Source organism: Balaenoptera ricei, chromosome 2 (genome assembly GCF_028023285.1).
Source record: "Balaenoptera ricei isolate mBalRic1 chromosome 2, mBalRic1.hap2, whole genome shotgun sequence".
Lineage (NCBI taxonomy): Eukaryota > Metazoa > Chordata > Mammalia > Artiodactyla > Balaenopteridae > Balaenoptera > Balaenoptera ricei.
In genome coordinates this window covers 175918997-175946647 of record NC_082640.1, presented here as the reverse complement: position 1 = coordinate 175946647, position 27651 = coordinate 175918997, and the positions used below count along the sequence as shown (strand labels likewise).

Genomic DNA, 27651 nt, shown 5'->3' with positions numbered 1-27651 from the left:
AAAAAACTGTTTTATCAGGGTTTTTTTATAGCGCATCTTTTTAAGATAATTTCTCACTTTTCATTCCAGAAAATGTAAGAAACAGTTTGTAAGAATTCATGCAAACATGTTTCTCTAAGGCCATGAACTGGTTTGCCAAGTTGCATTGTTTTATTCAAGTAACAAGCCCTTCTAGAATAAGGGGTCTCTAAAGGAAGCCAGTCACCTTCAACTCCAGGGCCTGCACACTTGTAAGGATCTCTATCACTCTGAAAGCCAAAAGGTAGCATGCTCATTTGAGCATTAGCAATATGGTTTCTATTTACATTTTTAAAAATCTAATGCATGTTAAGTTTTTCTGGCAGATTCCTTTTGTATGTTACAAAACGAAAAAGCAAAAGCTTAGAGTAAGAATCCTTTTTTCTTAGAAAGGTCAAACAGATACTTCTTGACATCATGTCCTTTACACAATGGCATACTGTTCATATAAAAGGTCTCTTATCCTATAAAAATCTTGACAAAGGCAGCCTTCTAATCCAATGCGTCCAGTTTCCGTCTAGAAACCAAGTAAAAAAAATAAGTTATTTAGCAGATTTTCTATCCATTAATATGCAGACATAATAACCAAAATATATTAACCAGATTGCTCTATGACTGATTAAGAAATGGACTGCTCTGATTCACAGAATATGGATATAATATTCAAGTCATGAATTTTACATAGACACATAAATGTCACAGGATTCAAATAATAAAAATTTACAATAAAATTATATATCACGTCTTTGAGAGTCACTTTTAAAAGCCGTCAAGGTCATCACTATAAATGTGATGTCTTCACTATAAATTACTGATCTCCAGTTTGTAAAATTAATTCAATCAAGAATTACAGAATTCAAAATAACAAAACATCAGGAGCATTTGTTCAATTCAGCCCTTCTTAAGAACACACTTACTCTACGGACTGCTACTTGATTGTTGCAAACGAGTACACCTCCTACGAACTCAGCTTGGATCCCCTCCCTTAAAAGAACTTGTTTGAAGTCCGACAGTCTTGGTTCATTCATAAAAACTGACTGATGTCCAGGAACCTTAGATAAGGTTAAAGGGGAAAGAAGAACTTCAAATAAAACACCAGACACACAGTTGTACTGAATAAAGTGAAATAATACATGATCTCTAAGATATTTCCTATTATCCCCTGAATTCCTTTGACAGATCATTTCAAGACTATAAATCACATTCCAAGTTGTTAGTCTGAATTTTACCTCATTATTTTACATTACAAAGCCCTTCACATTTTCTGAATGTTTCACAATCAATTTTATTAGTCGTGCCTCATAATAACAGAAAGACATTTGATAATGTTATGCTCTTCACTCCCCCACTTGCCTAAGGGGGTCAACTAGAGTGCGAGTAGGCAGAACTGAACAAAAAATTCATTTTCCAGATCCCAGTCCTTTGTATACAGTTCAGAGGATAATTCTCCCCTGATCCCACTTCCACTTTCCTTCCTCCCTCACAGTGAATGCCGTGGGTTTTAAAATCAGAAAGGCAAGCGGTTCAAGCTAATGCCGCCGCTTTGAATATATTCTCTAGCCATAGAGGACATACGCTTTGAAGTTGCTTTGAAGAGTGCCAGCTTTAGCACAGAGGGAAGAAAGTTCCTAATTCCTCCCCACAATTTTGTTGTACTTGAAGGGAATCCAATGACAGAGGCCGTCTCTCCATTCTTTATTGCACAGAAGGGCCAAAGACATCACTTGACAGTCGTGTCAGACTCTCATAATATAGTTTTAATATTGCTGTAAGTTAATTACCTGAAAGCTCTGCCAGTTAACTAGCTATCTCTTGAGAACATGTAAATAAAATACTAGACTAAAACTATACCTATAGGAAATAAATGATTTCTAACTGTATCAAAACCAAAAGTGGTTAAGTTGAATCAATAACACACAAAAATGGAGTACAAGAGTATGACATTCTTAGAAAATTATAAATCTCCTGACTGGAAGCAGGTAGGTGACCCTCACAATCATCAAACTTAATATTTAAAACTCCATACTGAAAAACAAATCATGAAACAATTATGTATCTTATAAGAAGATCTGCTTAAGGTTTCCTTACTATCGTTATCATTCTCTAGCCATAGAGGACATACGCACGCACACTGAGACATATCTTGAGTAATTTTTTTAAAACTCCAAAATGAGCCTATATATGACATATTTTAAATGGTTAAAAACATTTAAAAAAACATTCAAAGGATGAAAAATTAAAGGAGAGAGAGAAGCAGCACATGCTTTTTACCTCATGAGGTGGTAAGGGTTCCAAAGTAGGAATGATCTCACTTTCTTCACCTGTTTCTTTCTCATCGTCTCCAAACAGACTTTTCATGGCCTTCTGCTGTGCTATAACGCTAGAATCTGAAGGAGCATCCACTTGCATTTCTGAGTCTTCTCCGTCATCCTTTAGTTCTCCTTCTTCTAAAATAACTCCTGTGTCCACTTTGGAAACTCTCATGTCTAAGACACCATCTATCCAAGCTAATTCAGCATCTTTTGCCTTACAAAACTGAAGGGAGCTGACAAGTGAATCTTTTAATCTCACCTAGATATGATGCAAAGGGGAGGGAGAGAAATAAAGCCCACAGAGTATAACTTAACAATTAAATATGATCTATTATCATTTTCTAACTCTAGTACTGTGTATTAAAATTTGAAAATCTTTCATTCATCTGATCTTCACTGTAACTGGTAATGACCTAATGGCCTGTAAAATCATAGGGCCCCTGTCTACTTTCCTAAGTAAAGGTTCTTAACCTTGACTGTACATTGGGACCACACGGCAAATTTTTTTTTTTTTTTAACATTAATGCCAGGGTCCCACCTCCAGTGATTCTAATATAACTGGTGAGACTAAGGCCAGAACATTGAGCCCCTTGACTCCCCCAAAGCTCTCCAGATGTGTAGCCGGGGTGGAGAACCACTGATCAGTCTCATCCCCTAGGACCTGGTGCTACTTCAGGAGTACTGAACGGCTTAGGGTTTCCTCAATATACCACGCAGTTTCACACCTCCATATTCCTGGAACGCTGCTTCCTCTTGTTCTGCCCAGAATGACGCTGCTGCCTGGTGAATTCCAATCCATTTTTTCCAAACAAATATAGACATCACTCTTGCCTTACCTGATACCATCTCCCACTACCAGATATGAGTTAATCAAGCCCTCCTCTGTGCCATTCCTGTTTTCTATACCTGTCTCCGTTTTTTTCAATTAGGAATAGAACCTTAACGTTTCTGAATTTTTAGAAAACGTGTGAATTCCTAAACACTCCCCATTCCCCTCACCTCTATACTTTCACAAATGTTGTTCCCTCTGCCTGGAACACTTTTTCTCCCTCTCTTTACCACTCTATATACCACCCTGACAACCCATCTGAATAGCCGTCGGGATTCAGCCTAGTTATCCCTTCCTCTGGGAAACTGTTTCTAAACCTCCCAAATTTGGGTTGGAATCTCCCTCTTTATACTCTCATAGCATCCTGTACTTCCTCTGTCAGAGGTATAACAGTATGATAAATGCTATTTCCTTGTTACAAGCCCCACAGACTATAAAATCTGCTAGGACAAGGGACCACATTTGTTTCACTCACCACTGTATTCCTTATCTATCTGTCCTAATCTGCAACAAAAAGTACTTATTTCTATGTGGCTCAAAGGCCAGCATACTTACCTGGTAGATATGAGTCTCACTAGTGGCATCGACTGTTTCATGTAGCTTTGGCATGTACACTTTAATATCTTTCCCACCAAACCCACGGCAGCACTCCGCGAGGTCCTGACTGGCCTCTGGCGGTCCGTGGACAATGACCAGCTGCCGTGGTTTCATCTGGTTGATGATTTTCTTAATGGAATCCCCATCAGAGCGTCCTTCATAGTCTATGTAAGTAACCCTGGCTCTGTAATTAGATGATTATTCAAGCTTACTTTTCTGGTAAGTTAATTCTAAAATTAGGTTTTTAATGGCTTTTATCATCAGGAAAGAAATGTATCAATATGTAGAATGAGGATTTGAGGGATACACGTGTTGTACTGTTAATATGTATTGTTGAGCTCTTAGCCATACCCAAGAATGTATACCAGATGATACCACTAGACAAAAAGCCACTTTGCTCTCTGATAACTTTAAAAAATATATTCCAAAATGATCATTTACTGGTGTTAACTGCACTAAATAGAAAGGGAAAAAAAGGTTCACAATTTTTTAAGGCACAGTGGTTATTTTTAAGACACAGTGGTATTTTTAAGACACAGTGGTATTTTTAAGATGTTAATGCACTCGCAGAGATGTTTGAGTCAAGAAGTTTATTTTACTAAACAAGCGTTTAGAAAAATTGAACTTGGAATTATACAAGCTCACCTGCTACTAGACTTACTAAAAAGACCAGAAAGAATGTTTCTTCACATACATGTACAATTTAAAGTTTAACCCCCTCCTCACCACCAATTCATTTTGGCATTCAAATATCATTAATGAAGGGGAAAAAAACACCATACTTCACAAGAAGAAAAAAATTAAATTTTAAAAGCACAAACTTACTAGAGGATATTCGGAAATCTCACTTTTGAAACAATGTAAATTATGTGATTCAAGCGCTTGAAATTTTACCTCGTAGTCTATGTTCAAAATGCAACAAGAGCACTTACTTTATTTCTATAGATTCTGTTGTAGAAATACACTTAGTAGGAACATCAGATAAATCCTGATCCATGGGTTCATCTCCATTTGTCAGGCCAGACTCTAATTTGCTTTTTTCTTCTTCAGTAGCTTGAAGTTCTGGCACTAAGAAATCCTCTGGTCTAAATAAAAAGTCTCTAATTAGAAGTAGTAACAAGCAAGCCAATATTATTTAATACATACAACTAATTAGTAGATGGCATAATTTTTAGACTCCTCACATATATCAAGATTCAAATACACATTTGATCCAAAGTCAATGCAACTTCACAATATCAATTATCAGATGACTGCATATATTACGTTCTTCATGACCATCAAGGAGTACACTTTAAAACACACCATGTGGGTGAGTGAAAAGGCCCTACCTAGACACGTCATTAGAAGACCTTAGTGGCTATCATAAGTATTCTTGCAACCTGGCCCTGCATTTGTTTCAGTAATTCTTTTTCTCAATTTCTGTGGTTTCTCTTGTCAATTTCCAGTCCTTATAAATCTCAGATCTCCTTTGGTTTCCTTAAGACACCCACATTATTCCTTCCCTGCCCAATGAAAGCAGATGACTCTCCATTTTTGCACATTACAGAGAAACCTGAGATACAAAATCATTAGCTCCCTCAAAAGCCTTCATCTTTATTTCAACAAACTACTAGCACAACTATTTTCCAATATCAGAGAGTTCTACATTAAAATTAAAAAGCAAACTTTTTTTAATGTTCTCTCTAATCTCTATATTGATCATGCCCTACCCCCAAATCCCCTCACACTCCTGAGAATCCAGGCCTCTGTCACCCAACATCTAGATTGCTGCAGGAGCCCAGTATCTCCAACTGTAATCCACATAACAACTGTAGTAGCAACCACTTAAAGTGCATTTACTATGAGTCAGGTTCTATGCTAAGTGCCTTAAAAAGCATAACCTCGTTGTATTCTTACCCCCATTTTTCAGATAAGAAAATTGAAGCTAAAGAGCACTGTCCATATGATAAACAGAGTGGCCATTAATTTAGTGAAACGGTAAGCAAACTCACCAATACGGTTTAGATTGTTAGTTTTTCTCCCTACTATTTTAGAGGGCCAAGTAAACAGTAGAATTTTCCTAATTAAATTCAAGGATGACCTAAGACCATATGCTCAAGATATTTACAAAGAAAGTAAAAGAGAGGGAACTAACTGTGTTGCGGTGGCAAGGGAGAGACAGGAAAGTTTTCCAGTGGTTTGTGAGGCCAGATTCAGCAGCCTGAAAGCTTGGGATGGGAAGGTAGAACCAGGCTGAAGGAAGAACATGGGTAAATGCATGACATGAAAAAGCTGAGCAGGGGGAAACTGAGAGAAGGCTGGAACCACCAGAGTGGAGAACACACACTGCTGTAAGAGAAATATAGAGAAATATAACAGAAAAGTAGGGAGAAACCAAATTGTGAAAGACAGCGTGCATTATGCTAAGGCAGTTGACACTGACTGATCTTTATTCAGGATAGTAGTGTTTTCAAATCTGTGATCAGAATGTGTGATTTCAGTTGTTTTTCTAATAGTGGGTATAGATTTGGTAGATTTTCTATGGTTCCACTCACACTATCTCCTATTCCTCTTGTAACTAAAACATGTGTGCAACACTACTTGAGACATAACCCATTTCCCAAACTTAACATAACCTTAGCCATCAAAAGTTCTTCCTATCATATGTCTTTCTCCAATGCACATCCCTTACCTCTTTTTAAGTGGGGAGGGCGGGAAAGAGTCTTGATCATCGTTTTAAACATTTCACATACCTAAGTAATAAAACTACCAGTTTTCCTTTATTATTAACTCTCTATATGTTCCTCAACCTTTCTATTTTTACATTTCAAACTACAAGCTGAGATACTCAGAAACTAAGTACATGATGACCAGAAACACCAAATTCTTTGAGCTAAAATGACAATACAGTTACTACCTCCAATCTGTAAGAAAGAAAAACTTTTGCTCACATACTTGATAATTTCTCCATATTCATCCCATTTAATTCTTTCTTCTGGGGCAGGAAACATAGGATAAGACTTTTTAGCCTGCTTGAAGAAACTTCCTTTACGACTACCTTCACCTTTCATCATCAGGTCATGCTTAGTCTTATGAGCTGATGGCTGGTCAATATCTTCCTCAACGTCACTCTCATCACTGGAATCTATGTCTGCCCTAAGGGAGTTTGGGAAAAGATAAAGGTCATAAAGTCCCCAAAAGGCTTTTAATTAATATTTATAAATTAATAAATTAACATTCACTATTAATTCAATGATAATGATAATATTATTGGATTGATATTTTGTGAAATATGGCATTAACTGCCAGTTAATACATACATATTAACATTAGCACTGAAAGGATTTAGTATTCTAGCACCACTGGAAAGATGTAATAAAAGTAATAAAGTCAAAAGAAAATTTAAATATTTTCAATTAAACGTTTTTGCCTAGAAATAAGTTATCAAATTACTTATATAAACTTCTAATCTGTCTGAAAACAACTTACTCTTTTGACTGTTCAAGTTTTTTAGCAGCTTCCTTCTTTAGTTTCTCTTTTTCCAAGTATTCTTCAAGTTCTTTCCCTTCAAGTTTCACACGTTTCCTCAACTACAGAAAAATAGCAGATGAAAGGAAACATCAATATTAGGGGGTTAAGGCAGTGGGGTGTGAGATACATCACATCTCTAAATTGATTCATCATCTTTAAACTAAATTTTCCTCTGAAATTATTCAAGTTTCCATTATGTGCAATTACAGACCCTATTTAGATTAGTACTAAAATTGAGCTGTCACATTACCAGGATGGGTTTAATTTAAGTCAAACTGGCTAAAAATCACCAATCAGGCAAAGAAAATACAGAGAAGTATTTTTATAATTTGGTGTAGGTGAGACCTACATATGACATAAAACCCAAAAGAAAACGTGAATAAATACGGTGACGGGGAAAAAAAACCTCTGACATTTTAAATCTCATGAAATTTAAAGAAACTGAGAAAATTATCTGCAGCACTATTTGACTATCAGAAGCTACTTTGTCCTAAGAGCTCTTCCAAATCAGTTAAGAAAAAAGATGATCAACATATCAAAAAAGGACAAAATGATATACAAGCAATTTATAAAATAAGAAAAATAAATAATAGCCAAAAAAAGATATGTAACTTTACTAATGATTTTTGAAAAATTTTTAAATGTAATACCATCTTTTAATTTATGAAATTGGCAATGCTAATTATTAATGGGGAAAGGGTACTTTCATCCACTCTGGGAAAATTAGTGCAACTATGTTAGAAGGCAGTTTGTCAACATCTAAAACTAAAAATGTGCTTGTCGTTTAACACAGCATTTCTACTTCTAGGAATTTATCCTACTGAAATGATCACACAAACATGAAGAAAAAAAGTACATGGCAGCAATGTTTGTAATAGTAAAAAACTGGACATAACTTTAAAATCCATCAACATAGAATGATTAAATCAGTAGTTCCCAAACTTTTTGATCTCTTTTAGACTCTCAAAAATTACTGAGGGCTCCCCTGGTGGCGCAGTGGTTGAGAATCTGCCTGCCAATGCAGGGGACACGAGTTCAAGCCCTGGTCTGGGAAGATCCCACATGCCGTGGAGCAACTAGGCCCGTGAGCCACAACTACTGAGCCTGCGTGTCTGGAGTCTGTGCTGGGCAACAAGAGAGGCCGCGATAGTGAGAGGCCCACGCACCACAATGAAGAGTGGCCCCCGCTCACCGCAACTAGAGAAAGCCCTCGCACAGAAACGAAGACCCAACACAGCCAAAAATAAATAAATAAATTTTTTTAAAAAAAGTGTTAAAAAAAAAAATTACTGAGAACTTCAAAGAATTTTTGGGTTTTGTGGGTTATATTTATTAATATTTACCATATCAGAAATTAAAACTGAGAGATTCTAAAAATATTTATCTGTATCTATTTAACAGATAAAATATTTATCTGTTAAATATTAGAAAGTAATAAAACCATTCATTACATGTTAACATTAACATCATTTTTTACAAAAGATAATTATAGTTTCCAAAGCAAAAAAAATTAGTTAAGATGTATGGCATTATTTTACATTTCTGCAAGTCTCTTTAATATCTAGCTCAACAGAAGACAGCTGGATTCTCACATCTGCTTCTGCATTCAATCTCTTGCAATATATTGTTTTGGTTAAAGTATATGAAGAAAATCCAGCCTCAGATGAATAGTTGGAAAGAATTTTTAAATAGCCTTTTCATGAATATTCTTCTTTGATATTACATTAAAACTCAGAAAGTGGTAGTTTCTTAAAGGTTAGTTGTAATGTGGAATCTGTAACCATACCGATAACTTTTGTACTCTGTTACTAAAATTTACTGATTTATCTTACACTTTGACTGGATCTTTTATTTGTACATTATTTTGCAACTTCATGCATTAGTTATTTGGAAAATACTAGTTCACTAAATTACACAGATCTTACAAATATTGACAATATTTTTAAAAATCACATTTGCAAATATCACCACCAATCTCATCAGAAAAGTCTTTTGTCAGTCTCACAGTGACGGGCATAAGTTTTCCAAAATTCTAATTTTCACTTGAAAGTTTCTATTTTATCAGATTGAGGCAAGAAATTCTGTCAATTGTTTTCCTTAGATCCACAAGCTCAATTATTTATTTTTGGGAAAATATTTGCCAAATAGCCAAGTCTGAATAACTATGTCATTACTTCAAGTAAAACCAGTGTTTCAGGGAAAAAAAAGTGGCTAGTTTAACTCAACAACTCAAACAATTGCACAAGTGGTTTTCTTCAGGACAAACATCATATTTCAGTATGCAACAGAAGTGCTTTTGTATATTTCACATCTTGGCACTCAGATTATTAAGAAAACCTTTTTAGTAAAAGGATTTAATTCAATTAATAACTTTTACTGCTTCATCAAGGACATTCTTAAGTGAAACTGACTTTTTTGAACTACAAGTGTGTGTTATTGAAAAATGCAGTGATTAATACTGTTTGGTGCCACTGCCCTGATTTATGCTAAGGCACCAGCACTTTACCCACCATTGCTTTCACTCGTCAATATAAATGTAGACACAGTAAAAGGCAAATAACATCTTAATATTATCATGAAAAACAGTCTGTGGACTCCATGAAAGCATCTCAGGTAGTCCCCAGGGGTCCTTGCACCATACTTTTGGGAACCACTGGATTAAATAATCAAAGTACGTATACATAATGTATTATTAAAGAATTATTAAAAAGAATTCATTCACTTATTCAAAAACATTTGAAAGTTTATTAATACCAAGTATTGAATAAAGTAAATCTGTACCTACTTTCACTGTTCAAAAATATGTGGATAATTTGGCCCCATTTCTTTTTTTAAAAAATCATATAGATATTTGTATGTGAACAGAAAAATAAATCTAGAACATATATATGCTTCAAAAATGTCAAGTCATGACAACTAAATGTAATGTGTAATCCTGGATGGGATTCAGAACAAAAAAGGAAAGGGTAATTATAAAGGACATTGTTGGAGCATTCACCAAAAGTCAAGTGGAGTCAGTGGATGAAATGGTAGTATCATATCGGTGCTTATTTCCTTATTTCAACGGATGTATTATACAACAATTTTGCAGGAGAGTCCTTGTTTCTAGGTAATACACACTGCTGTGTTTAGAGGTAATGATGGAATACCTGCAGCTTACTTTCAAAAAAATATCTAATATTGTGTCTATATGTATAAAAAGAAGTCATAAGGCAAATCCAGTAAAATGCTGACAACTGGGAAATCTGGGTATACTATTTTTTATAACTTTTCTGTTAACACTGAAATTATTTTAAAATAAAAAGCAACAAAAAAAATTAAACCAAAATCAAGTGTTTCTACTATATAGGATGAAAGAGTGATTTACATGTTACACCTGGCATCCCACATTTGCTTACTTGGAAATAAGTTCAATTTAGAAAAGTGTCATTATTTTCCTGTAGTCCACACTCTCAGCAATTTACACAGATCTCTATCTTAACCACAAATAAACTTTGACAGAATATTTACCCCATGATTTAGTTTATGCCTGTTGCTATAATAAATTTTACTCTCCATCTTATTTTTCATTTAAGATATCTAAAATTAATGGCTATATTCAAAAACAGATGTCTAGACTAATCAACCCTAAGATGTTTTTCTCCCTAGTCCTTCACTGTATTACCTCCAAGTTATTTCTTTTTCCTAATCAAATTTACTCCAATTCATTAATCCTTATTCATTTACTGTTTTTGCTCTTCTTAAATGAGTAAGATTTGACTCTAGAGAGTGATAAATGTAGATGAAAAAATACCATACATAGTAAACTCTTATCTAACATGATAAGAAATCTGGTTTATTGCCTATTCACCTATTTGGTCATTCATGAATTCAACCAACACGTTTATTGAGGACCTTCAATGTACCAAGCACTGTTCTGGATGCTAGGGATATAAAAACACAAGATCCCTTTCTCATGGAACTTGTATTCTAGTTGGTAGTAGGAAAAGGAAGACAACAAATAAAGGAAAATATCAGATAGTAATGAGAGCTAGGAAAAATAAAGTAATGTGATGGGTTGGCAACTAACTGAGTAGTAGACTGGTAGTCAGAGAAGCCCTACCTGAGGAGGTGACTTTTAAACTGAGACTTGAATGACAAGGAGTGACCAAGTGCAAAGCTGGGAAGGAACATCAGAGGCAGGAGACCTTGATGCAGTGAAGCAGTGTAGAGCATAAAGAAAGTAGAATGAGATATGGTCAGAAACGTGGGTGGAGATCAAATCAGTGGGATCTTGAAAGCCCAGGTAGGGAGTCTGAATTTTATTCAAAGAGTAGAAGGAAGCCACCTGAGGGTTTAAGCAAGGGAATGACATGAAATGATGAATTTTTAAAAGATGCCTTTGGGAGTTGTTCAATGGGTATAGAACTTTTTGCAAGATGAAAAGTTCTAGAGATCTGTTGTACACCACTGTTCATATAGTTAACACTGCTGTGCTGGACCCTTAAAAATGGTTCAGATGGTAAATTTAATGTTATGTGGCTTTACCACAATAAAATGAGAGACAGAGACAGAGTGAAAGGGAAAGATATGTCTTTGGCCGCTATGCGAAGAAAGGATTAAGGGAGTATAAAAGTAAAAACAGCGAAACCAATTAGAAAACCACTGCACAGTCCAGGCAACACCACTTAGCATGGGCTAGGATGACTGGGAGTGGAGATGGAGAAAAGTAGACAGATTTAGGATATATGTGGAGGTTGAGTCAATAGGACTTGCTGGATTGGATATGGGTAGTGAGAGAAAAGTAAGGAACTGAAAATAAATTTTAATAATCTGTGCACTAGAAGCCTGGATAGTGGTTACCCTTGGAAGGACAGGATCAGAAAGGGGGTGTCTGGGGTACTGGTAAGAGTCTGCTTCTTGATCTGGGTGTAAGCTGGACAGGTGTGTTCAATTTGTGAAAATTCATCACGCTGTACACTTACAATATGCAAACTTTTCAGTATATATTACACTTCAATGAACATTTTTTAAATTTCTGTATTTGGGGCTTGAATAAATATGTGGAAAGCACTGCTCGTCCATGACATGAGGGAGACTCAGAGAAGAACAAGTTTGGGAACAGAGGAGGAATAGTAAAAATTATTTTGGATGTCACCAAGTAGAGGGAAGAGGTGATAGATCATGGAGAGAAAAAGAATAACTACAGAAGAAATACCCCTAACAAGGTGAGAGGGCAAAGAACCCTAGACATATGGGGCTTCCCTGGTGGCACAGTGGTTGGGAGTCCGCCTGCCAATGCAGGGGACAAGGGTTCGAGCCCTGGTCTGGGAAGATCCCACATGCCGCAGAGCAACTATGCCCGTGCGCCACAACTACTGAGCCTACGCTCTAGAGCCCGCGAGCCACAACTACTGAGCCCACGCACCACAACTGCTGAAGCCCGCGTGCCTAGAGCCCGTGCCCCGCAACAAGAGGAGCCACCACAATGAGAAGCCCATGCACCACAACGAAGAGTAGCCCCCGCTCACCACAACTAGAGAAAGCCTGTACGCAGCAATGAAGACCCAACACAGCCAGAAGATGGAACAATGATGATTAGCAGAAGTGGTGAGGTTCATGAATTGAAAGTCCCAATGGGACCAAAGAATTGTTGGCATGAGAGTACTAGAGAAAGTCAGCTATGAGACCAGAGTGGGATGCTTGAGGGAGAGATCTGGAGATCATAACAAGGTTAAAGGTATGACCATGGGAGTGGACAGCATGATCATGGGAAGGGATGGCTGAGGTGGAGTGGAGGAAAAGATCATTAAGAAATAAGGTGTCAAGGAACTGAGAGGGCCAAGAAACTGGATAAATCATACATATGATGCTAAAGTCATCAAGAATAGAGTCCTGAGTATGAATGCACTGGAAGACTGTGAACCAGGGTCTAAAGTCACCGATGAACAACAGAGAATGACCAAGAGATCAGTGTCTGAAACAAGGAGGGGTCAGTGTATTTTCAAGTCTGACGGCATGAACTACAGAGGGAAGAGAAATGGCTTGAAAGCTGCAACACAGAACAAGGATACCTACCCCGCCCAAAGTACACAAAGCATGAAAGAGAAGGCTACAGGAAAAAGAAATCATTAGGAAATAGCCAGATTTCAATTACAGGAAGGATGTGAAAGGAATATTTCAAAGAGTGAATAAGAATACAGCATATATGCATACTCTCTGGGTATGGTTCCAGAGGGTACCATGGAAGGGTTTAATACTGAGAGTATCCAATTAAGGAGCTCTGAAATGTGTGCTATTAAAACCTCTCTACTGTTAGTCAGATAAAAATCCTGAAACAACTTCAAGTTTTATTTTGGGTCACTGTTATAAACATCTTGTATAATGTACCCCCCAAACAATTTTAAGATAAGGTTCATGGACTTCCATGGCAGTCCAGTGGTTAAGACTCCCTGCTTCCACTGCAAGGGGCATGGGTTCAATCCCTGGTCAGGAAACTAAGATTTCACACGCCACACAGTGGCCAAAAAAGAAAAAAGATAAAGTTCACATACAAGCACTTACCTCTATTTCTGTAATTTTTTCAGAAGGATTATCAATTAGGAAACGTGCTAAAGTCCCAGGAGTAGTTCTGTAAGTTAGAATGATCGAGTTTTTAGGGTCCTGGCACCACTGAATAAAGAGATCCCTTGAAAATCCACATTCCAGGTCGGGCTGGCTGGCAAGTACCACTTTAGGGCTAGGTACTCGAGCCAAGTCAGAAAGACCATGACACAGAGAGAGATGACGAAACTGAAATGGATTATTTCTTTTGTCTTCAAAACATCTCATCAATTTATCACTCATCCATTCTACCTAATATGGGGGGAAAAGGTGACAATAATTAGAAAATACTGTATTATAACCTCAATGTATCCTACAATAGTCAAGGAGTTCAAGTTCCATCTTGTTTAAAGTCTTTTTTCCACCAATGGTTGCTTATATTTGTACCATGTTAGTAAGCAGCTTATTGTCTGTTTCTATTCCCCATCAGATCTTCCCAGACCACTGTTCATCCCTAGAAATCTAATTCTGCATTATGTTTCAGTTATAAGTCACCTTAAATCTTATTCAGAAGACAGTATATAAGTTCTAAATGAATATCTTACCCCAGACATTGCTACTGCAAGAGAAAGAACTTATCCAAAAGGAAGAGAAAAACAGATTCTAACAATTATATCCTATGAAGTAGGTTCTATTTTTGCCCTCATTTTACAGATTGTGATACTAAGCATTAGAGAACCAAGTTGCCCAATCTGTAAAATGGGGACAAAAACAGAACCTACTTCATAGGATATACAAGGATTAAATGAAATAATACACAAAGTGTACAGAACAATAAGTGGTTGATTTTTAGTTTTTATCATCATCATCATCATTACCAACATTATTATCATCAACCCCAAGAGAAAAAGAAAATCCAAAGGGCAATTAACACATTGTTTTCCATAAGCCCAATCTCTGTAGCAAACATCTTTATCACAAATGATAACATGAAAACAAACCTGGGACTTAGAAAACTCCACCACATTATAACTGACATTATTTAGGAGTGCCAATGAGTAAACACCCAATCCTGCATCTTTAGTTCTCCAAATTTGATCAAGGAGTTGAGCAAGTTCCAAAACTCTGCCTGCAGTGTCCACTGCTATTAACACATTTCCATCACCTCGAAGTGTTTCCAGGACATTTGCTAGAAAACAAGAATGTAAAATCCTTATAGAACATAACAATACTTTGCTATAAAATTAAAGATAACTTTATCTCCATGTTTTTACTATAAAGACTATAGTTTATAAGAATGCCACTAACTCTCGATTTTTTTTTCACTGAAAAATTATAAATCAGTGGTTTCCAACCCTTTCACCCATTGTACACATAGAAAATGACATTTGTATAGTATACTGGGAAAATTGGGTGAATAGGGCAAATGCAATCAGCCTTGGGTTTCCAGGTCACTCTGGTCTCACCTGCCTACCTCAATGAACTTCATTATAAAACATAATTCCCAAATTTATACACACACATTTATAGTTTAGATTAATACATACATGTTTTGTATGTATGTATGCCTGTAGAATAAAAGATAAATAATATTCTCTCTTCCAATAAAAGACTTTCTAGATGAAAGTCTGTTTGGAAATATTTAGTCAAATCAAACTCTAGCAAAAACAAACAAACAACAAAAAAATACCAAGAATTGAAAACCTTCTTAAAGTTAGAGTAACACCATTTATAAGTCATAGTTTTTAAGTAGAAAAATGAAGGCAGTGGTATCAAACATGTTGAAAGTGGAATCCAATTTTCCCTGTTGAATTCCCATGCAGCTTACAAAAAAAGAATGTAAGGTAATAGGGCTCAAGCCAAAGCAGAAGCAACCAGGGATGGCCCAGATACATCTCTTTAGAATCAAGACTACTAGGTTAGAGCATAAAACACCCAAACACCAAAATCAGCAGACTATTTGCACCCTCATTTACCTCCTTTGTTCATTTTTCTTTTAGAGTGTAAATGTTTTTCTAGTAGATTTATACGAAATCTTTATATATTTTGATGTTCCCTAGACATATACCAGTGAGAGCTAGCTAGCTATGTGCTGAATGGCAGGAAGAAACCAATCTTTATACCTATCCCACAGAAGTTAAATTCAAAACAACTAAAGCATCTTTTTGTAAAAATATTGATATGGTCACATAATATTTTTTCAAAAATACTAGAGTTAGCCAATCTCATATGACAAGAAAAATGTCAAACAGAACAGAATAAACAGTAATTCATACTACCATGCACTTCCACAGCTCTGTACAAAGGACAGTATGCAATACATACTCAGAAGTTGCTCGTCTCTTTGTTTTCTCCTGGGCTGCACATACGTAGCATTAAATGAATCTGTGATAAGTAGAGAGGGTCTGCTTAGCATTTCCAGGGAACATCCATTTAAGTGGCTATAACGAAGTTGAAGAAGAGGAATACTTTATATCATTTCAAATAAACAATAGCTTTTCTTACCTAAAAAATAACTTCTTTTATAAGGTTTTTTTCCTTTTCTAACTACAAAAGTATACGTGTTCCTTGGTAAGAAAATCTGGTAAATTCAAAAAAGGAAAATTAAGCTCTTCCAGAGTACCATCACTCAAAAGATAATCGATATAATATTTTGGGGTATTATCTGCTAAGTACATAAATAAATTTTTCTATGCGTATATAGGTATATGTGTTTTACAAAGGTGATATCCCATGTATATGATTATATACTCAGCTCTATATCCTAGTTTTCTCCCATGACATTAAAATCATTTTCTAAATCTGATTCTTAACAATTATAAAAGCTTTCTGTTGTGTTGGTACAATATTTATTTGGTCATTTCCCTTTATTGATATTTAGGTTACTTTTTTTTTTGCCATTATAAATAATCTGTCAAAGAAAACTTTTGCAAAAAGCTTCAATTGCATTTCTAGTTGTTTCTTTAGGACACATTCCTAGAAATGTATTTACTAGAATATATGATATTGCTAAATGGCTTTCCAGAAAGGTTTAACCTTTTTCAGAAAGCGCTCCCTTTTCCAGAAAGGTTCAACCAGAAAGAATGACCAACTCACTAAATATTTCCCAGAAAAATACTACCATTTAAAAACAATTTTAACAGTATTTAATTTAAAAAATCATTATCATTTAAATTTTCGCTTCTTTGACTTTATAACTTTTGTCCATTTTGCAACTAGGATCTTTTTGATCGATTAATACCTGGTCTTATAAATAAGTCTTTGCTCAACTTGATGTAAATATTTTCCCTCATTTATAGGTCTTTAATTTAGTCTGTTTCAGACATTTTAAACCTGTATGTAATCAAATCTAGCAATCTTCCTTTGCAACTTGGTCCACTGCCTCTCTGCTTACAAAGTCTTTTCCAAATCAAGAGATCAGACTCACCAATACTGTTTCATTTTCTATTTAATTCTAATCCACCTGAAATTTATTTATTATGTGGTAAAAAAAGACACAAACCAAGTTTCTTCCCAAAATGTTTGGATACCATTTACTCAAATACCCATCTTTCCTCATTAACCTGTGATTACAAGAGCCTAAAATTCAACTTATTAGTCTTAAATATTTCTTAATAAGATACAAAAGATCTTGAGGATACTGTAATCTAATATAGAATAGCTATGTACTTGATGTACAGAAATTACAAAAGAAGCCAAAACAACTTTATAGAAATGCTGTAAGTACGAAATGAAGTTTTAAAATTAAACTACTGTGTCCCCTTTTAAAGGGAGTCTGACTTTAACTATAGTTATATTAGATGGTATTAATGACTTTATTAAAAACAAAAAACCCAAAAAAACCCCACCTGCAAAGTTCCTCTAAATAGCAGGTCAAGAACATATAAAATATTATTTGTTGTACAAAAATTAATCTCCTTTGCAACATCTCCAGAGAGATATCTGTTTTATAGAGTGGATATTTGCATGTAAATTTCAAAACAATGTCTTTTATCTCATATCAACCTTTTTCCCTTACAATACAAATAACTTTGAAAACATTCACTGTTTTGGTGTTTTTAAATTGCTCTAGATTTCTAGTTAAAAAAATAACTTTGTTTCTAATTTTCCCTCCAAAGAATGAAATAATACAAATTGCATTTCCATTAGCTTTTGTCTTGATATACCTACATCTCCCTCTTGTGGTTGAAGTCAACTGCATAAACAATTTCTTCTTCTCCATCTTTGACTATTTTCCATATTGTTCCACCTATCATATGACCAGCTGGCAGAGGTGTGATAGACAAGCCATGTCCTTTACCTATGTCAACAAGATAATGACAGTACTCAGATTTCTTTTTACAACCCTACAGAAAGGTTATTTATTTTTAGCTATTTTTAAATAGGTAACATATGCAATGATACAAAATTCAAAAGTAAAAAGGCATACAGTGAAATGCAAGTCTCACCCGCCTGTCCCCCAGCTACCCCATACCTCCATGCAGGCACTCTTGTCATTTTATTATATATTCTTGCAAATATATTTGTGCTGATAAATAGAAGGCTAGAGATTGCCATTACTATTTAATAACTTCGTATGAACTAATAAATTTTAATATTTCTATTGTCCACATAATTATCAAGTGTTTCCATCTTCGCTAACCTCTAAATTGACAATTCTTATCTCATTATGGTAAAGAATGTATCGTACAGAAAACAAGTACAAGCAAAACTGTTAAGACCATTGTTACTTCCTGGCTAATCTTCAGAGTCCATTTTGTGCCATTTTTTCATATTTATGGGTTCAAATTTATGAAAATGTTTTAATATAATTCTCTCTGTAGATGAAAAATGTATACTGAATATATGACTTCCTGACCTAATTAAATGACAATTTTCTTTTAATGTTCAATTCTAGAATTCAGGCATGTTCTACTCTTTGCTGCCATAGCACTTCATTTACTTCAATTACTACATTTAGTCGTCTGAGCTACTCAACCTACATCTGATCTACTGTCCTCAACCTAACTGTGAGCTCTCAGGAAGAGAATTTGGCCACATCTACCTTTGTGCACTATATACAGTAAACACTAAATAAGTCTTTCCCAAATTAAATGTGAAAAGGCCTGAGCTGTTACATTTTGTTCGAATTTAGTCTGGAATACTTCAAAATTCAAATGACTTTGGGGAATTTCACAGTTCCCTATGAAAAAATGTTAATTTTTATTCTTCAGACAATAGTGCCTATAATTTTTATGACAAATTCCCCTTGTACTTTTCAGTAGTTTAAACCCATTAGTCCAATTATTTGCTACTGGAAACATGTTTTACCTTTCAAATTCACAATCTGAGAGAATTTTAACTGCTGTATTTTATCAAAGGCTGCATCCACATCATCTAGTGTAAAGAGTGTAAAATCTTCTGTATTGTGTCGGGACTAAAAGAACAACACAAATAAAAGGTTAAAAATGCTCACTGCAGGAGCGTTAAAAATTTTTTTTCAATTGCTTAAATTACCTGATAAAGATCATACATGAACATCTGCCCCATTTTATAAACAGGAATGGTTGCATAGATAGCACAGTTCAGACCCAACTTTCCGACAGCATACGGAAGGGCGCCAAGATGGAGAGGATCGGGGTGAGACAACAGTACTGCATCAATCTGGTGAACATGCCTAGAACACAATCAAAATGACTGTTTCTCAGTCTTGTTCCCAAGGGTAAAGGCAGGATACTTAAAATTAATTTGCCAGTTCTGATTCCTCTCAGTACTCTGAATCGAAGACTATGCTGGGGTAAAAGAGAAAAACTAAGAGCTAAAATTATGTTACCTATGAATTTCAACTATTACTACAGCTGTCCTACATAGAGATCAAAATTATGGTATAAGTTGCACGTAAATATATAGTGTCTAGACACATTTTTTTAAAAAAAGGAAAAAGAAAGGGAAACAGTAGACACCACACATAAGCTGATTTCAAGTGGCTATCTTGTATACTATTAATTTAAGTTCAAGAACTCAGCTTAGAATTTAAGAAATTGTTAAGGAAAGGATATTTAAAAGGCCACATATTTATTATGGATTTTTGTCTCAGCTTTTTAGCATGGTGACTGACAGTATATTCATGATAGTAAAACTTCAATTAGTCAATGAATAACATGTTCTCATCAACAAAAAAATAAGAAAAAAATTTTTTGCAACAAGGTCTAAGTGTTTTAAATGTTTAAGTCCTGGTTCCTTCCATAATTAGTACAGTACTGCTAACGTAACTAAATTTTTCTTTGATGGATTAGTATCCTTTTGTATCTCACTGTCTTTATTCTAAGCACCAGTTCTCAAATTGAATCAAATGATAACAGGAATTGCATCAAAAGATAATAGAAAATAAGCTAATGTGATTTGACTGCAGAACTTTTACAAGGAAGGTTTTTCCTCTCTTCAAATTCTTATAAACTTAATCTTACTCTTTTTCTAAAATTAGGGTGCAAAAATTTCTACTGAGTTCCGCCGGCCAAGTAACAATTAACTTAATATTTCGCTGAATTTCAATAAACACAGCTTGAGTCAATCAAAACTACACAAATAAAAACAGTCATTATTTGGCTCTTTGGCATAAGTAAAACTAAATATTTTACTATCAACTAAATTAGAGCAAAAAAGCAAATACTGTGTAACATCAAAATGGTATAACAGCGTACAAAAGAGAAGTTGATTTACTAAAAGTGTGGAAATAGTAACAGTAACTTACTTCCTCAGGGAATCTATGATATCCATAGAAAAGTGCTCATCCCAGCCGCAGTCCAGTAAAAATCTAAACTCATCGACTTGGAGAAGATAGCAAAGAGCAGACTCTTCCTGGACCCCAGAAAGGGTAGTTAATTTGATAATAGACGTCATTTTTTCGGTCCAATAACAACAATCCAAAAGGTTCTTTCAACAGAAATAAAAACACAGTTAAACATAAAAGTCATTTTAAAGACCTATTTCCATCATTGCTAAGTGTAAAGGTACAGACATAATCTTACACACTCCTGTTTACAGAGTCCTGCAGTGGCTCCCCAGTGTGGTTTAATGAAAAGTAGTAGATTTTGGAATCAGACCGACCCGTATTTGAATCTACTCCTATGTGGTTCTGGGCAAGTTAATTAACTTTTCCTCACTTATGTATCCTAGTCTATAAATCATGAGTATTAATATATACATAAAAAGGATGTTGGAAGATTTCAAATAATGTGTAAATTACCTAGAATGGAGGCTACTAAGTTCCTCAATAAATAAATGTATACTAAATTAGTGAACTTATGCTTCACGGTAAATTTGTTCCTCCTTTATTTTGCTCTGTGATGGCAGTAATTACACTGCATTACAGTTATTAGTTTATGGGTCTTTCTCTACTAGTAGACCAGTGGTCCTTAAATAAAGGGACTCCCCCCCTGAGAATCTGATAAAGGGCTATGGACCTTCCTTCTCCCCCCAGTCCTTAAAAAAAGACGAAAAGGCCCATATACATGTAAAAAATCATGTATTTTTCAGGGAGTTTAATGTTAAGAACTCTTGCACTGGAATGTGAGCAACTGAAAAACAGAGGTAGTACCTTATGTTTGTAATTCCTAAAAGAGAAACTGACACATAGTAGGTGCTCAACACATACTTGATAGAATATAGTCAGGACGCCTACTACATATTTCAAGAAGATACAACATGAACACACATATTGGAATTTAGGACCTAGAATTTGTGTGCTATTAAACAGATGTTATTAAAAACACTGATTAGCAAAGTACAACTCCACAGCAACATTTCAAATCTCAGTTTCAGCCTTTCCTGGCTAACTACGCAAGTAAGAGAGGTCACTGCATATCTCACGATCCCTCGCCATCTGCCCAAGGTCATCTCAACAAACTAAGGTAAACTGCCCACCTTTCTTAACAGGCTGTCAGGGGGCTAATCCTGCCCTATCTCCCATCCTTGTTTACCTCGGTCACAGCCAAAGATCCAAGACTCCTAGGTTATGCACCATCACTGATGTGCACATCTAACTGGACCCAATCCACTACCTCTTCTCCCTCTGAAACCCTTTCAGCATGCCCTCTGGAACTACTGCACTCACCTGGACTTCAACCTCTTCTCTGAACATTCTCCTCACCTGCACATCTTCACAGAAACCTAGTTTCTCCTGCAGGCTTCTCAAGAGGCCTTCTTTCCTCTTGTACTCCCTGACCTCCAAAGCAGGAAGGATGTGCTCCTTCCTCCTCACTGCAGCTTCCGACCTGTCTTCTCCTTCCTCCTCAAAATACTCCAGTCCCATTGAAGGTCACGCTGCCCAGCCAGCTCACCGTGAGCCTTTCCTATTCTTCCTTATTGCTGGCATCTATTAATCTGACCTCACTCACTGAGGACTTTAGTTCCTGACTCAGTCTTCCTCTGAGTAGCTTCAATACTGACCTCTTAGTTCCTTGACTTTCTCAACTCCAATAATCTTCATTTCACTTCAGCTACCCACCACCACAGTCACAACCGTGACCTTATCATGACCAATAAGCTGCAGCACTTTCAAAATATCACCTTCAACTATCTCCCTCTCTCACTCCCACCTTCCTTACTCTAGAATTCCCACTGCAAAAATCCTTTAGCCTCACTGGTATCTCTAATCCACTGACTACTTTTTCACCGTCCATGACCCCCTCCTGTCTCCACTCATGTCTTACCATCAATCCGTGATCCATCATGATTATTTTGCAAATACTCTCAAGTATCTTGCTGCTCTAGCCCTCCTTTGTACAAGCCGGGCAAAATCCCAACCCTCATTGACTCCAATCACTCACTTCGTCTATTCCAGCAGCTCAATGTTGCCAGAAGGGGAAAAAAAAAACAATCACAAAACTATGCTATTTGCTCTTCAAATTCATGGCCAAAGATCTCAAACAGGCACTATGTCCTACCTATCAATCTGATTTTTCTTAGTAGGTTGACTTTCCATCTCTGAGACCATCATTTCACATCTCCTCTTCTCTGCTCAAGTATCACGCACCCTTCTCTCCACCCTACTCTCTGTTGATAATCTCACCTCATTCCTCAATTATAAAATAAAAGTAATCAGACAGTAACCCCTCATTTTCCAAATACCGTATCTGTTAACCTATCTGCATGTATACTGTTGTGTCTCCTATCGTAAGGAACAAATAGCTCAGCTCTCATCCAAGGCCAATCCCCTGTATGTGCTCTGAATCCCACTCTCGTTTCTCTTCTAAAGATAACTTCTTCAATCATCCCCTCCTTCTCCTGTATCATCAACGTATCACTGATGTACCATTCCTATTAGCATACAAAGATACTCTAGAATTTCCCAACTTAAAAGAACCCTCTCTTAATTCTCCAATCCCCTGCAACTGCTTCATCATTTCCACGCTCCCCTTTCACAGCAAAATTTCTCAGAATATTTGTCCACAGATGTGTCTCCACTTTCTCACCTCCCATTCACACTACTAAATCTGACGTCTTTCTCTACCCTATCACTACAAGAGCTTTCATCAACGTCACTGACAAACCTCTATACAACTGAAGCCAATAGACATTTCTGTGGTCCCAAATCATTGGAAATCGTAGCAGCAATCAACAAAATTAACGGCTCCGTCCTCCCAGAAACACCTTCCTCTTCTCCTCTGTCAACCCACTCCTGGTTTTCTTTATATCTAACTGGCCATTCCTCACTCTCCTTAGTTAATTCCTCTTTCTCCCCTCAACCTCTAAATGAGGCAGTGCTTTTCAGCAGGACTTCCTTTTCTCTTTTCTCTCTAGGCGATCTTACCCGATCTCACAGCTTTAAGACCATCTGGCCTCTGATGGCATCATCCTTGATTCCTTCCTTAACTTGCTGCTCACATCCAATCCATCAGTAAGTACTGCATTTTTACTTCTATTGTATTTCTCAAGTATAATAATTTCTCAAGTATTTCCTTCTATCTCCACTGTCACCAAGATCTCTAACTAGTTTGAGTTATTATTTTCCCTGCCTCAAATTTATTCTCTCAGAAACATTTTCTGACCACCCTAAAGTCCATCCCCACCTCAGTTACATCTATAACGTGTATTTTCCTCAAAATACTTAGTGCCCACCTGCACTTGCTGCTTATTTACTTACTCACTTTGTCCATCCCCTTCTCTCCTCTTAAACTCCACACCAGAATAAGGACTCCATGAAAGTAGAGACTTGGTCTATTTTGATCATAGTTATATTCCAACACCCCACGGTGCCTGACACATAGTGGTGGTCAGTAAATGCTTCTTAAATGAATAAATGAAGATGGCTGGCATTAAATGAGCTTAGTGCTGTTACCACACCATTAACAGCTACCTATTTACATGTATTGCCTCTGGCTTGGGAGAGCTCTCTGAATGCAGGACTAGGTTTGATCTATTTTTGTATCCTTACTATTTTAGCACATGTCTTACACGTAGTGGTTGTTTAACAAATAGTTACTGAAACAAATAAGTTAAAATTAAAAATATATTGACTTAGGGACTTCCCTGGTGGTCCAGTGGTTAAGAATCCGCCTTCCAATGCAAGGAACGCAGGTTCCATCCCTGGTCGGGGAACTAACATCCCACATGCCACGGGGCAACTAAGCCTGCGTGCCGCTAACTACTGAGCCCACGTGCCACAACTAGAGAGAAGCCTGTGCGCTCTGGAGCCCGCGCACCGTGACTAGAGAAGCCTGCGCCCGGCCGCGCACCACAACAAAGATCCTGTGTGCTGCAACTAAGACCTGACGCAGTCAAATTAATTAATTAATTAATTAATTAATTAAAAAATATATTGACTTGGTGTGTTCCTATTTGTAAGGTATGAGAAATACAAAGCTACTAATTCTTTATCTGATGAAAAATATTTATAAATACAGTTTTGGATAGGACTTGAATCTCCCTGCCAAAAAGCTCCCTGTACAACAATTATATTAATGGCCTAAGAGAAACTTTTCCTACTCAAATCTACCTTACCCCCCACCCCACTTTCTTTATTTAGAGTATGAAGTGAAAATACAAAGTTTCTTGCAGGTAGAACTGAATGAGTTCATGTTAAAACTTTTTTGCAGACAGACCCAGATTTCAATAGATGAAAAGATTTTTATTACAATTGCTTATAATATAATAAAGCTGTATCTTTATTAGACAGTCTTTACTTACTGGTATCTCAGTTGTATATAGGATGAAACACCATGAATTCAAAGAAAGAGTTCTTTAAAATCTAAAAAATAAAGAAATAAGAGTCTCATGAATGCGGTATAATGATTTACTTCTGTTTTTAATTACGGTATTTAACGTCTGTGTCTTGCCCTAAGGTGAAGACCGTGAGCAGGCAGAATAACATATGGTCCTTTTTTTTTTTTGGCCGTGTGGCGAGGCATGCAGGATCTTAGTTCCCTGACCAGGGATGGAACCAGTGCCCCCTGCAGTGGAAGTGCAGAGTCTTAACCACTGGACCACCAGGGAAGTCCCTATATGGTTCTTTTTTAAAAAAAATAAATTTGTCATAATTTTAGGAAGTCTAAACTTACATAAAAAAATAGGACAAAGATAATAAAAGACAAAAATAAACAACATGAAATTGGCTCTAATCAGGGGCTGAAATATGTGGCTTAGGAAATAAGATTTAAAAAACTGTCATTAGCTTATGTTATTGAGAATCAGAAAAGAGGTAGGATCATAAATTATTCGATTGGTAAGGACTGGTAGGCTGTGGGCAGAAAGAGACAAAGAGAAAAAGTTATTCAAAACAGGGGAATAACATGATCAAAGGCATAAAACAAAAACTTCGAGTACCAGTGACAAAACTAGCCTGGCACACTTTCATATAAGCAAAAAATGAAAGAAAAGTCCTAATGAATAGAAAAGGGCCAGCTAATGAAAGGCCTTAGAAACTTTGGACCCAGTTCTAATTGTTGAACAGAGAACAAGCAACAGAGAGACATTTTAAGATCACTTATCAAGTAAGATGACGTGATACAGGTAGTTCTGTATTTTAGAAAAACTAGTTGAAATACATGATTAGATAAAGAAGACAGAGCAAACAGGGAAATAAAAAAGGAGAGTATTTAGGTATTTAGCAGCACACTTCCTCCTTTCAACTTTGCTGGTTCTATTTTGAGACTAAATTTCTTTAGACTCAAATGTACCTTGTAACTCTATGACATGGCTTCCTAATTGTTATCTAAATAACCAAGGCTTGAAACACTCCTTGTTTTATTCCTTCCTTTACTTCTTGAACAGACTGTTACCAACTCCTGATTATCTCCCCTTGAGAATGCCTTGTACATTTATCATTCCCTTTCCATTCCTACTGGAAGTACCTTAATACAGGGCCTCATTACCTTACATTTGGGTTTCTGTTTCTTTGCCTCCAGCCTTTCCTTCCTTCATCTCAACGTATACCTTACTACCAGATTAATCTTCCAAAAACATCCCTGCACATAGGATCCCTTGCTCAGAAATCTCTGAAGGCCTCCTACTGCTTGAAAAAGCAGAACCTGAATGCCTTAACTGGCAATGGAGGGAGCCAGCAAGCTGCCCCGGCATCACCGTTGACTAACATCATTTTAAGGCCCAGCTCAAATCCCACCTCCTCACTAATCCCTCTATCATTAGTCTAGACTAGAACAGCTCTGTCCAACAAAAATATCATGCAAGCCAGACATGTAATTAAAAAATTTTTTCACAGCCACATTGAAGTTTCACAGGTGAAATTACTTTTATTTAACCCAGTATATCCAAAATATTATCATCTCAACATGTAATCATTAAAGAAATTATTGAGTTTTTTTTTTGGTACCGAGCCTTCAAAATCTAGTGTGTATTTTATAATTACAGCACATCACAATTCGAACTAACCACACTTTCAAGTGTGCAGTAGCGACATGTAGCTAGAGGCTACTGTAATAGCAGAGATTTCTAGACTCTAAAATCAATGCTTTGGACTGTAGAGCATTGTGCTTTGCCACTCCTAAAGTGCAAGTTGGCACCATACTATTTTTAGGTACATGTCTTAGGCTTTATTTAATGGTATCACCAACCACTTAGTCTCCCAGACTAAAAATTCTGAAGTCACCCTCTTAGCACCAAATTGGCTGCCACCAGTTGAATCCTATTTGACATTTCAGAAATGTCTGTCTGACATCCTTTACTATCCTGCCTCAAAGGAGGCATTCATTACCTTACCTGAATGATTGCAATTTCCTCTCATCTAGTTTTCCTGTTCCAAGTTGATCTTCCACACAGCTATCAGAGACCACCCTAAAAAACAAATATCCTCATGCCCCTTCCTTGTGCAAAGCAGTCATTGACTTCCGGCTAAATACTGAATAAAATCTAAACACCTTCCTTGGAAGGCAAGGTCCTTCACAAGTTTACCTCAATCTCCCTGTTCCTTCACCAACCGCCCTTACACTGCATGCTCAAGCGCATTCATTCTCCCGCTCTCCCTAAGCACGCCAAAACTTCTCAAGTCTCTGCATCTCTGTACTGCAGCCAGGGATGACCTCCTCCTGAGCTTAGTACATTCCTTTTGACCCTTCGTGACCCAGCTCAAATATTTACTCCTTTATAAAGCTATTTTGGTGTCTCCAGGCAATGTTATTTATTTTTAGCTAGCACAAGTGGGCACAAAGAATATACGTTGAATGGATGTTAAATGTATGGAGGAAGTGTAAAAGTGAATCTTTTTAACTCCAATACCAAGCACAGCGCTCAAAGCAACATACATGTGTACTGAAAGGAATGAACCTTCACCGTATCATAAATTCCTTCCGGGCAGTGATTTCTGACGGATACCATTTCACCTTAATTATCTATCAGTTACTTGCTCTCTCAATAACGATCGTGCAT

The 27651-nt window shown here is 36.4% G+C and overlaps 1 protein-coding gene across 2 annotated transcripts; it reads right to left on the bottom strand.

Moving 5' to 3' along the window:
• Positions 1 to 128: 128 nt before the first annotated feature.
• On the bottom strand, positions 129 to 27651 carry CPSF2 (cleavage and polyadenylation specific factor 2). 2 transcript variants are annotated; one of them, XM_059914853.1, is made up of 16 exons: positions 27528 to 27651; positions 24958 to 25018; positions 20522 to 20703; positions 19288 to 19447; positions 19102 to 19207; positions 17962 to 18091; positions 16117 to 16232; positions 14793 to 14980; positions 13813 to 14103; positions 7228 to 7328; positions 6694 to 6894; positions 4689 to 4841; positions 3715 to 3940; positions 2290 to 2589; positions 936 to 1070; positions 129 to 535 (listed from the first exon to the last, which is right to left on the bottom strand). In XM_059914853.1, the coding sequence occupies exons 3-16, from the start codon at positions 20668 to 20670 to the stop codon at positions 443 to 445; spliced, it is 2349 nt and encodes a 782-aa protein (XP_059770836.1). In that variant the 5' UTR covers positions 20671 to 20703; positions 24958 to 25018; positions 27528 to 27651; the 3' UTR covers positions 129 to 442. The 2 variants fall into 2 exon arrangements, with proteins under 2 accessions (XP_059770836.1, XP_059770837.1); XM_059914854.1 differs by lacking the exon at positions 27528 to 27651 and adding an exon at positions 26986 to 27031.